Source organism: Carassius auratus, chromosome 37, assembly GCF_003368295.1.
Source record: "Carassius auratus strain Wakin chromosome 37, ASM336829v1, whole genome shotgun sequence".
NCBI lineage: Eukaryota > Metazoa > Chordata > Actinopteri > Cypriniformes > Cyprinidae > Carassius > Carassius auratus.
Genome location: NC_039279.1, coordinates 8,784,190 through 8,796,666, shown reverse-complemented (window position 1 = coordinate 8,796,666; position 12,477 = coordinate 8,784,190). Strand labels below are relative to the sequence as shown.

The window sequence follows — 12,477 nt, the reverse complement described above, 5'->3', positions numbered from 1 at the left end:
CTGATTCAAATGTGAAAATTTAGTCGCGAGTCTAAAGTGACTCACTTTAAAAATTCATTTTTGCAACATTGACATTTGTTTATTAACAATTAATTTAAATATCCCCTCACTATTTTTGTTTGCTTTTTGGCTGCTGTTCCAGGGTTGTTTTTGTATTCAGTAGCCTATTTGGCACATTAACACCTATATTATTAATATTTTAAGAATAAAGTCAAAATTACGATAATAAATCCATGTTATACTGATTGAAGATAATGTGAAAATTTCACCTATAGGCCTACTCCAAAAAAAAAAAAAAAAAAGTCTGTGGCATCCATCATTTAACTCTGATTGATCGAATCCTGAGACATTCATTTGTATTAAATTGTTCTGAATTTTTTCAACATGCATTCAAATATTCATGTTTATTTCGTGCTTCAAATATTAAAGAGGAAAATATAATTGATTCATATGCAGCTAGAACTGAAGCGAATTATCTCACTACAAATTAAAGAGCGTAAAAAGACATTTATTGTTTGTATTTTATCATAAAATTCACAGAAGGCTGAAGACCAGTCAAACAAACCTGGTAGACCGGTTTCAAAACATTTTCAAATAGGCCTTCATGTAACATTTATTAATTATTTATCAATATATAGGCTATTGATATGAACATGTAGAGTAGCCTATAAGAACATGCTCTTGTAATAAGCAGCTGTATGGCATTAATAAAAAAAAATAAAAAAAAAAATAAAAAAATGAACTCTGAAATAACAGACATACATCTGCTGATCATACAATTATCTACTTTTCAAAAATGAGGTCTACTGTTTAGTAAATGATTTTTTTTTTTTTTTGAGATGTGTTGTATTACATATTACCAGTAAGTTCACATGTGTGAGTAAAATTAGCCTATATTATATTGTATTATTTAAACAGTAACTGTGAATATATTTGGATGCTCCATGTTTGTCGCTGAATAGGCTTACATGATTTTCAATTGAATTTTAGGTGATATTGCTTGAAAAGTGAATTATAATGAGTGCTCAAATAAAAAACTAAATTATTTATGCAGTTTATTTTATTAACAAACCCTATGTGACAACTTAACCTATGGCTTAAAGCTGTGATATTAATGTTGTCCACTAGAGAGAGCCACAGGATGAAGAATATTTAATATTAGGATAAGGACGATTTAAAACTTATTTTAAAAAAATTCTATTTCCACACTTTTAAACAGAAAAAAAATGCATTTAACTATTTCATTTAGTTATGATGTACTGACAGTATAGTTTTATATAATCAGTGTACATTACTTATACCAAAGATTGTTTCCAATTGTTTACATTTTCCTAAATGCTGTCTTAGTTTTTCTCAATTACTAACACAGAATTCATTAAACAATTCACCACTTTTTCACAACTATATTCACATTCTGGAAATAACAAATTTCAACCAAGTTAAATGTTGACCATTAGTAACTCAAATATCTGTAAACTTGTAAACCTCTCTACCTACATGTCGATTATGCACATCCTCCACATTTGTAGTTTTTCTAAAACATATTTATTCATGCTTGTAGTTCTGGACCGAATCCTTCACCAAAGCGCAATGGATTGTGGGGCAATTTTAGCCATTAGAGTGTGCAAAAACAGTGGGCCTCAGGATCTCATCACGGTATGTCTGTGCATTAAAAATGCCATCAATAAAATGCACCCGTGATCATTGTCTATAACATATGTCTGCCCAAACCATAACCCCACTGCCACCATGGGCCACTCGATCCACAACACTGACATCAGCAAACCGCTCATTCACAGGACACCATACACGCTGCCATCTGCCCTGTACAGTGAAAAAAGGGATTCATCCATGAAGAAAACACCTCTCCAAAGTGCCAGACGCCATCGAATGTGAGCATTTGCCCATTCAAGTCGGTTACAATGAGAAACTGCAGTCAAGTCAAGAACCGCGATGAGGATGACGAGTATGTAGATGAGCTTCCCTGAGATGGTTTCTGATAGTTTGTGCAGAAATACTTTGATTATGCAAACCGATTGTTGCAGCAGCTGTCCGGCTGGCTGGTCTCAGATGATCTTGGAGGTGAAGATGCTGAATATAGGTCCTGGGCTGGTCGATGTTGTGAGGCCGGATGTACTGCCAAATTCTCTGAAACGCCTTTGGTGATGGCTTATGGTAGAGAAAATAACATTCAATTCACGGCAACAGCTCTGGTGGACATTCCTGCAGTCAGCATGCACTTGCACGCTCCTACAAAATTGTGACACCTGTGGCATTGTTCTGTGTGATAAAACTGCACATTTTACAGAGGCATTTTACTGTGGCCAGCCTAAGGCACACCTGTGCAATAACCATGTTGTCTAATCAGCATCTTTATATGCCACACCTGTGAGGTGGATGTATTTTCTCGGCAAAAGAGAAGTGCTCACTAACACAGATTTAGACAGATTTGTGAACAATATTTGAGAGAAACAGGCATTTTGTGCACATAGAAAAAGACTTAGATCTTTGAGTTCAGTTCATGAAAAATGAAAAAACTAAATTGTTGCATTTATATTTTTGTTCAGTGTAGTTCCTAACCCAAAAAAAATAACCTTCTTGGCAAAAGTGATATTATTTTGCCCACATTCACTCAGAAGCTGAACACGAGCGGTGTTTTGTATCACTTTCTGTCTCGAATCGGCTAAAATCAGTCAATCGTCTATGTATGTAAGGATTTTGAGCCCCACTTTTCTCAGCGAGAGAGAAAAATTCAGGGCTGAGGCTGATCTGAGCAATATGTCCTCCTGAAGACAAATGTTAATATCTGAAAAATCCAACAAACTGTGAAATATTAATCCAGAGGTCACGAGAAGCGAATGTCAGCTGAGGAAAGAAGCACATGCAGGTGCTTTATGAGGCTAAGTTCACACTTTAAGCCTCAGTACTCAATTCCAATTTTTGCTAAGATCCATTTTTTTGTATAGTTGTTCACACTGTTGTTTTAAATTTAGCCAATATCAGAGAAAATCTATTTTCAGTGTGAACAGAACTGACCATCATGTGCAAAAGAACAATACGAACAGGGTCGCCAGGTTATCACAACAAAATCCACCCAACCGCTTCTCAAAACTAATTCTGTGGGAAAACTGTGCACTTATAAATATTTGCACAGCGTGCTGTCATACAGAAATAAACACAGAGGACATTAAGCAAATATGTGTTTATTTATAGTGTGATATGCTGCAGAAGCCAGTGAAATTATGTGCAGGCAATTTGAACAATAAAGACAAGGATGTGTCAGAAGAGTCAAGAGTTTTGAAACTTTTATGATACAAGCTTATGTTTTGGCCACTGCTGGCCAAATGAGTGCCCTAAGCAGAACTCCCCCTTCCCAAATTTATATATATATATATATATATATATATATATATATATATATATATATATATATATATATATATATATATATATATATATACACACACACCTCAATTATATATACATTACTATATTACTAGCCCTAAATTGCTCCTGTCCCAACTTTTTTTTTTTAAATGTGTTGCAGGTCTGAATGAAAGGAAAGGATGCATATTTACAAATGACATGAAGTTTACCAGACAAAACATGAACTATTTTGTGTTCATATTGTCTGCAATGAAATACAAGTCAAAGTAGATTTAGAAATCACTACTTCACCTCATTTACACACACATATAAGCACCACAATCACTCTCACTCACTGCAAATTCTTGTTTAGCCTATGTAGCATTTCCGAGCGTTTTCCCTTGTGTTTGTTCTTCCCAATAAGTGTCTTATCTTGGATTGTGTATTTCGACTCTGATTCTCTGCTGCCTGCCCCGATCTCTGCTTGGTTCTGTTTTCGATTCTGGTTACCCCTAACATACCTGACGCCATTCCTGATTTCTGCCTGTCAGACCATTCTCTGAATTAAGTTCTGCACATGGATCCGGAACGCCTCTGTGTCCCCGTTACAGAAGACTTCGCCATACCAGGATCCAACAGCCCGGTATACTATTGTTACTGAGATGTCCGTTCCTACTTCAAGGTCAGCATATCAACTCTCCCGCTCTATCATTGACCCAGTAGATCAGCTATTGCACCTTCATCAAGGAGCCCTATCTACTGAAGAGTATATTCAACAGTTCTGTGAGATATCATATCAAGTACAGTACTATAATGAAGTTTTGTTTAAGGACTTGTTCCGTTTTGGACACAATGAACCAACTAAATCATTGGACCTGGAGGGGAGTTTAAGGGCAGTTTAAGTTAAATCATGGACTTTACACTGATATTATGTGACTCTCCGTTCACTGTGGGAGAGGCGGAGGACAGCATTGAAGCCCAAAGTCTGTTCACAAGATGGCCGCCAGTCCAGCACCACTGCACAGATGGCAGTCACAGTTGATCTTCCAGAGTCAAGTCAGGTCCCCGTCGACTTTCCAGAGTCAAGTCAGAGTTAAACTTCATGAGTCAAGTCAGGTCCCCGTTGATCTGGTTAACCCTAACACCCCTGTTGATTTCCCGGAGTCTAGTCAGGTCACTGTTGATCAGGTCCCTGTTGATTTTCCGGAGTCTAGTCAGGTCACCGATGACCATCCAGAGTCAAGTCAAGTCTCTGCTGACCGTCCAGAGTCAGGTCAAGTCACCATTAAAACCCATGAGTCAAGTAAAACCACAGTTAAACTTCAGGAGTCAAGTCAAGTCACTGTTGATCTCCATGACCAAAGTCAAGTCACCAATGATCTTCATTAGCCAAGACACCAACAATCTTCATGAGCCAAGTCAAGTCACCATTAACCTCCGTAAACTAAGTCAAATCACAGTTGATCTTCATGAGCCAAGTCAAGTCACCAATGATCTTCATGAGCCGAGCCAAGTCAAGTCACCATTAACCTCTGTGAGTCAAGTCACAGTTGATCATGAGCCACGTCAAGTCACAGTTTATCTTCACGAGCCAAGTCAAGTCACCAATGATCTTCACGAGCCAAGTCAAGTCACCAATGATCTTCACGAGCCAAGTCAAGTCACCAATGATCTTCACGAGCCAAGTCAAGTCACCAATGATCTTCACGAGCCAAGTCAAGTCACCAATGATCTTCACTAGCCAAGTCAAGTCACCAATTATCTTCGAATGGAAGCCATCCACCAATCCGAATGCCTCTGACTCCCCGTTACAGTTTCTCCGTATTTTTTAAATTACGCTTTGCATTGTGGGTACAAGAAGCTCGACAATCTGCGCAAAACCAGTGCTTGAGCAGGCGCCATTATTCACGGAGATAGTCTCGGTCAAAATTTCATTTTAAAGTCGGTTTTAGGATTTTGATAATGATTCTAACACTTTCTTTGTAAATTTTTTTTTGTAAAATGTAACAAATTGTAACGTTAACTTAGTTGCTGCCTGGCTTTTTTGGCAAATGAATGTCGGAGCTGTCGCATTCAACATTTTCAGCATACCATCACATCTGAAGGTTACTCGACATGGAGGTATGTGTTACAGTGCTCACTTTCAGTTTTATAAATAAAGGTTTATAACATTTTTATTGTTGTTTATGCAGTGTTAATAATTTTTTTTAATAAGCGTGTCGTAAAGCATCTGGCAAATGAATGTTACTGAGGTGATATTGAGCAGCTGTGATAACGTTAAATCTGAAGTGCGGTACAACTGTGTTTAGAGCGCTTTATGCTTTCAACAGGAGCTGGTAGAGTAATTGGCAAGAAAAGAAGACACCATTAACATTATGACTTTTTATTTAAAAGAGATTATACGACTAGGTGAAGATCTGACATCACAGAGTTCTTCAAGGATAACACACCTTTTCTGCCAAACGAAGTAGGTTTATACATTTTATCTGTTTATGTTAAACACACACACACACACACACAAAAATTCTGTAACTTTACTGGCACGCTGTCTGTGAACGCAAGCATGTCATTCATGTGCAGAGAATGCCCAAGTATAGGTCTCTGCAGGAAAGTAATGTGCCAGGAGCACATCGGTTCTCTCTCACTTACACAGACAAAAGCACGGGAAATTTTCAAAATTCATTTTTTGGAGAGTGAGAGTCTTAAATAAGTTAGTCTTGACTGATGTCTTGACTGACGTAAAGAGTTGGGATGTGTCAGATGTCCGTTGATGTGAGTCATGTTTAAAAGGGACAGTAGTACATGACATTCATGGTGTTTCTGTTTCTTTTCTAAAGGCAGGTCATAATTGCTGCTGTACTTTGCATCCCAAGCACCCCCTGCTTCTTATCATGGGTTTGTATTCGGTTTTATCTATTATGTTTTTATTTATGGAAGCATATGGGTAGCAACAACCAATTAGAAATGTAATATGCAACATGCCAATGCAATATGTAAAACGGCAATGTGTTTCTGTATTTTAATGTACATTTTCCCATACATAGTGTTCCTGTAGCTCAATTGGTAGAGCATTGTGTTATTAAGCTCAAGGTTGGCAGTTCGATTCCCCGGGAACACAGGATAAGTAAAAATTGATAGCCCGAATGTACTGCAAGTCGCTTTGGATAAAAGCATCTGTTAAACGATGAAATCTGACGACTATACTGTATTGACCTTGAAATGGTAGTTGCATAGTCTGTCAGTGGAGGGACAGAAAGCACAGAGATTTCATAAAAAAATACTCTTCATTTGTGTTTCAAAGAAGAATGGAAAGTGTATGGATTTGGAACAGTATGAGAGAGAGTAACTAATGACAGAATTCACATTTTGTTCATTAAATAATGTTGTGTTCTATAGGAAAATGGTGTTATTTAACATATTTAACATTTAGTTAATTAACATTCATTCTGTTCACCTGCATTATATTACTCATCTTGTTTACTCCTTGATTCCCTGTCTTAATAAGCCATCAGTTTCTGTCTTTTCCTTTGTCCTGGATTACTGTTCACTTCAATGGTCTTAGTTTGTTGATGTTTATTAAAGACTTATTTTATTCTACTTCTTCTTTGTGCGCTGTTACTGCAACCACAACCACGTTACAGTAACTTACTGTAATACTAAATGAATTAAACTTGTATTAAATCAATATTACATTTCTTATCATGCTTATATTTGGAGAAAAACGGCACTCTTATTGTGATATATAGATCACCTATATTAAATAATACAAATATACATTGGGCACACATGGGGAGGAAAAACAACGAAATAAGTCCAGGAGCGTGACATTACTCCACCCTCCCAGAAGGTGTGTCCTGTGACGTAACAATTCCACCGTGTAGACGATGGAGGGATGAGCCAGGAGGGACCCGGAGCAGGAAGAGCACAGCAGGACCCAGGCCACAGACATAATAGTGGCCCATGGTAGAGCCGACAGAGGAAGGAGCCATGGAGGGTGCTTTCTAGGAGCAGGCACTGGAAGGCTTTTGGCTCTGCACATCGGGGAGATGGTGGCCTTGGCTCTGTGTCCAGAGTGGATCTGGTGAGATCATTCATGGGGCAGATGGTTTGTGGCAACCCATTTCTTGCCATAGTCCACTCCACGAAGGCGGCAAATTCCTCCCAAGGACAATCTTCGGATGACGGATGCACTCACGTTCAGGCTTGCATCATAGAAAGAGCAGAGCACATCATCTGGGTAGCTTGTGATGTTAGTGACCAAAAATAACAATTTGGTGAGAGCCTTGTCTCCCTGCTCCAGCAGGAGAAGGAGGAATTCAGGGCGAAGGAGGGGATCCATCGGGGCACACAACGGAAAGATAAACACTGGGAGCAAAACGAGAAAACAAATGGAAAGGAAAACATGGAAGTTATTGTTTTAGGTCAGGTCTTCTGTCACAATTACTTTCGCTGTGAGGAAACGAGGAGTCTCTGGAGTAAAACGACCAATAGTCTTTAATAATCCAAACGAAACTGGGAACACGGAGGCATGGCCGCGGGAAGTGGGGGTGCTGGGGGTGCTGCAGCACCCCCTAGTGACGAGAGGGAGATAAAAAAAATGTAGGCCTATTAAAATATTTTGCACAATTTATAAATTCCTTATGAATATTTTAGAAAATGTTTTTGACACACGTAGGCTATTACGTATATATTTTGGATTTTAATTTCATATTTTGAGGCCTAATCAACACAGGTTCGGAAGTTACGTTGTCAACGTCTGGCAGGCAGGTTTGGTCGCCGAGTAACGAGGTTTCCCGCTCGTTCCATGCAGAATACATCCATCTTTATATAATACAGCGCACCTCGACATTTGGACACCTGTAACCAGGGCACCCCGCCTGCATGTAGCTCAGGTAAGAGCATTGTGCTGCCGCGCTTGTAACATTTATTTTTGTGGCAACAAGTGTGGGATCAGCTTTGACTAGCGAAGCAATTGTAAGTAGTACACTATAGTATTTTTGTAAGGTGGTGGGGATGGAGATGGAGAGTATTATTTCGTTCGTGTGTTCTTTGCGTAATGGTTGTGGAGAACTGTTAAATAACGTTTAAATAGTCTGAGATTATTTCCTTTTTGTTTGTGTAAAAAGGTTGGAGATGGAGACAGAAAGCTTTATACTGTGCGTGTGTTCTTTGCGTAATGGATGTGGAGAACTGTTCAATAAACAAATTGCTTAAATAGTCAGAGATTATTTCCTTCTGGTGTGCGTAAAAAGATTTTGGAGTTAATAGAGTTGCGTGTGAAATAAACGTGCAGTGACTCAAGCCAGCTGACCAAATCGATTGCATTGTTTTAGCGTTATTGTGAAGTTTGATTAATATTATATTTTGTTGTAATATTATTTGTTGTATCTAAATAAGTTGCATGTATGTATAGGTTATCTGAAATTGTAATGAAAGTAATTATTTCGTTTTCTTTCGATTATTAAACTATTATTTCTGATTCTGCTTCAGATTAATAACGGATTGCGCATATCTGAGAACTGATGTCTGTGTGTTTCAGACCCTGGCTGGCTGTGCACTGTAGTGTATATGACAATAAAGTAGTAAATCTCAATGTATTTATTTTTAAAATGTATTTTAAATAGGCCTATAGGTCATAGGTTTTTTGTCAAAAAAAAAAAAAAAAAAAAAAATCACAGCACCCCCTGTTCAAAATTACTTCCCGCGGCCCTGCACGGAGGACATTCAACAAGTAGACCCGACAAACAAGAACTGAAAGGGCTTTTTAAAGACAGAAGAATTGGGAAGACACAGGTGCAAGGAATGACTAATTAAAGGGAACACGGCACTTATGGAGAGGAAAAACACAACGAAATGAATGCAGGGGTGTGAATATAATATAATTATTATAAAGTTTTAGTCACAAGTAGGCTTGGGCCAATTACCGGTTTCAAGGTATACCGGAATTTGAAAATTTCACAGTTTCAAAACCATTAACAATTTTCGTTGTAACGTTCCTATGATATGTGCTGTTTTTAATCTCTCTTCAAAGACTGAAAGTGTAGGAATCTCTCAGCTTGAGTGTAGTGTAGAGAGTAACACGACCCTTCTCCTCCTGTGGGTGCAAGCGAGCAGTCAGTCATGTGTGTAGGATGGCCTAAAGGACTAAAGGAGCTTCCACTGGAACTTACACAATTGGCAACCAGACGTTTATTGTCTTATTGCAGCTTGTCTCTGTTCTGGACTTGCACAAACTGCGTTGCAATGCAATAATTTTCCTAAATGTAATTTATGTGAAAATATGAAGTCTGTAAATGGCCGTTGACACAGGCCAGAGACATTGAAGATGGATGCAAAGAGAAAAATACTGTAGCAGGCAGATAACTCTGTTCACACTGTTCATAATAAAATAACTATTGGTAGAAATTCTGAAATATTGATTTGGGGGTTTATATTAATGTGTTTCTGAGGGGAACTGATTGTCTTCTGAAAAGTTTACATGGTATTTTCTTTTCATCTCGTCTCCGTATAGTTAATATTAAAGCAGTGTTTCAGTGCAGCTCTGCTTTGTTTACAGCTTTAACCAAGAAAACACTGTATCTGGTGTTCCATGAGCTCCTCCTGCTGTCAGAGAGTAAATCTGCAATCTCATTCAGATTTTCTGCTGTTTGTTTCATTCAGGCATGTAGGACAGGTGCTGGTCATATAATTAGAATATCATCAAAAAGTTGATTTATTTCACTAATTCCATTCAAAAAGTGAAACGTGTATATTATATTCATTCATTCCACACAGACTAATATATTTCAAATGTTTATTTCTTTTAATTTTGATTATTATAATTGACAAATAAGGAAAATCCCAAATTCAGTATCTCAGAAAATTTGAATATTACTTTAGACTAATACAAAGAAAGGATTTTTAGAAATCTTGGACAACTGAAAAGTATGAACATGAAAAGTAAGAGCATGTACTGCACACAATACTTAATTGGGGCTCCTTTTGCCTGAATTATTGCAGCAATGCGGCGTGGCATGAAGTCGATCAGTCTGTGGCACTGCTCAGGTGTTATGAGAACCCAGATTGCTCTGATAGTGGCTCTTCTGCATTGTTGGGTCTGGCATGTCGCATCTTCCTCTTCACAATACCCCATAGATGTTCTATGGGGTTAAGGTCAGGCGAGTTTGCTGGCCAATTAAGAACAGGGATACCATGGTCCTTAAACCATTTACTGGTAGCTTTGGCACTGTGTGCAGGTGCCAAGACCTGTTGGAAAATGAAATCTGCATCTCCATAAAGTTGGTCAGCAGCAGGAAGCATAAGGTGCTCTAAAACTTCCTGGTATATGGCTGTGTTGACCTAGGACCTCAGAAAACACAGTTGACCAACACCAGTAGATGACATGGCACCCCAAACCATCACTGACTGTGGAAACTTTACACTGGACCTCAAGCTACGTGGATTGTGTGCCTCTCCTCTCTTTATCCAGACTCTGGGACCCTGATTTCCAAAGGAAATGCAAAATTTACTTTCATCAGAGAACATATCTTTGGACCACTCAGCAGCATTCCAGTCCTTTTTGGTTTTAGACGCTTCTGACGCTATCTAAGGAATGCGACAGCTGAAACCCATTTTCTGCATATTTCTGTGTGTAGTGGTTCTTGAAGCATCTCCAGCTGCAGACCATTCTATGTGAATTTTTCCCACATTTTTTAATGAGTTTTGTTTCACAATCTTCTCCAGGGTGCGGTTATCCCTATTGCTTCTTGTACACTTTTTTCAACCACATCTTTTCCTTCCCTTCACCTCTCTATTAATGTGCTTGGACACAGAGCTCTGTGAACAGCCAGCGTCTTTTACAATGACCTTTTGTGTCTTGCCCTCCTTGTCCAAGGTGTCAATGGTCATCTTTTGGACAACTGTCAAGTCAACAGTCATCCCCATGATTGTATAGCCTACAGAATTAGACTGAGAGACCATTTAAAGGCTTTGCAGGTGTTTTGAGTTAATTAGCTGATTAGAGTGTGGCACCAGGTGTCTTCAATATTGAACCTTTTCACAATATTCTAATTATCTGAGATACTGAATTTGGGATTTTCCTTAGTTGTCAGTTATAATCATCAAAATCGTAAAAAAAATTGGATATATATCAGTCTGTGTGTAATGAATGAATATAATATAAAATTTTCACTTTTTGAATGGAATTAGAACTTTTTGATGACATTCTAATTATATGACCAGCACCTGTATAATTTCTCAAGCTAGTCATCAGAACATTCTGTTTTGCTTCAAATTCAGTTATTATTAAATCAAATTATGTATATGAAATTATATAAATTAAAAAAAATTATATGTATATGAATTATATAACTAAAATTAAATAACTAATTAGTTACAGATTTAGGTTAAATAACGATGTTAGTTTTTATTTTTCTTATTATTAGGAAACAAATTAAAGAAAAAAAAACACATTCTACTGTTACTAATATTCTCTGTGTTGCTCAAAAACAAAATATATTGTGTTCATATATTTATTTTTATTATTTTTTTTTATTTTAACCCGGTCATTTTAAAATAACACATTTTAGAGCTGTAATGACAATACCATGATACCGTGATATTTTTGCTTAAGGTCATCATACCGTCAAAATGTCAGACCGGCCCATGCCGGTGTAATAAAAAAATGGATTTGGATTTTGAAAAGATTGTGAAGGCTTCCAAGACCAAATGATTTAGATTTTATATAAATTTACTAGGGTTTTACAATAGTAATAATAATTGTTGTGGTGTTGGCATTACATATTTTCTGTGCACCATCAAGCGTAACAAACGAAAATTAACGTAATATCACAAACCTTTTCATGAACATTGGTGTTGTTTCCTTCCAGTCCGTGAGCTGCATTCTGGACACAATGGGATTTATTAGTGTCAACAAGAACAGCAAATATGCAATCAACATATTCACAAAGATGGATAATATAAGTTGAAACTGGAAAAAAATGACCTGCAAAATGAAATCTATTATTGCCGTCACGAATATAGTGAAAATTAATTGAAAAGTGTTTATTGCGGCACAGGGGGAGTTCTAGACTATTTACAAGTGGGCTCACTGTAAGCCTCCATACTGTCATC

At 37.5% G+C, this 12,477-nt stretch overlaps 1 protein-coding gene across 1 annotated transcript in view; it reads right to left on the bottom strand.

The window, feature by feature from the left end:
* LOC113056097 (major facilitator superfamily domain-containing protein 8) overlaps positions 1 to 12,477 on the bottom strand; it is a 33,878-nt gene that overhangs the window by 10,453 nt on the left and 10,948 nt on the right. The window contains exon 2 of the mRNA XM_026222585.1: positions 12,201 to 12,248. Within this exon, the coding sequence (XP_026078370.1) occupies positions 12,201 to 12,247 (47 nt within the window). The 5' untranslated portion in view covers position 12,248. The remainder of the gene's footprint in view (positions 1 to 12,200; positions 12,249 to 12,477) is intronic.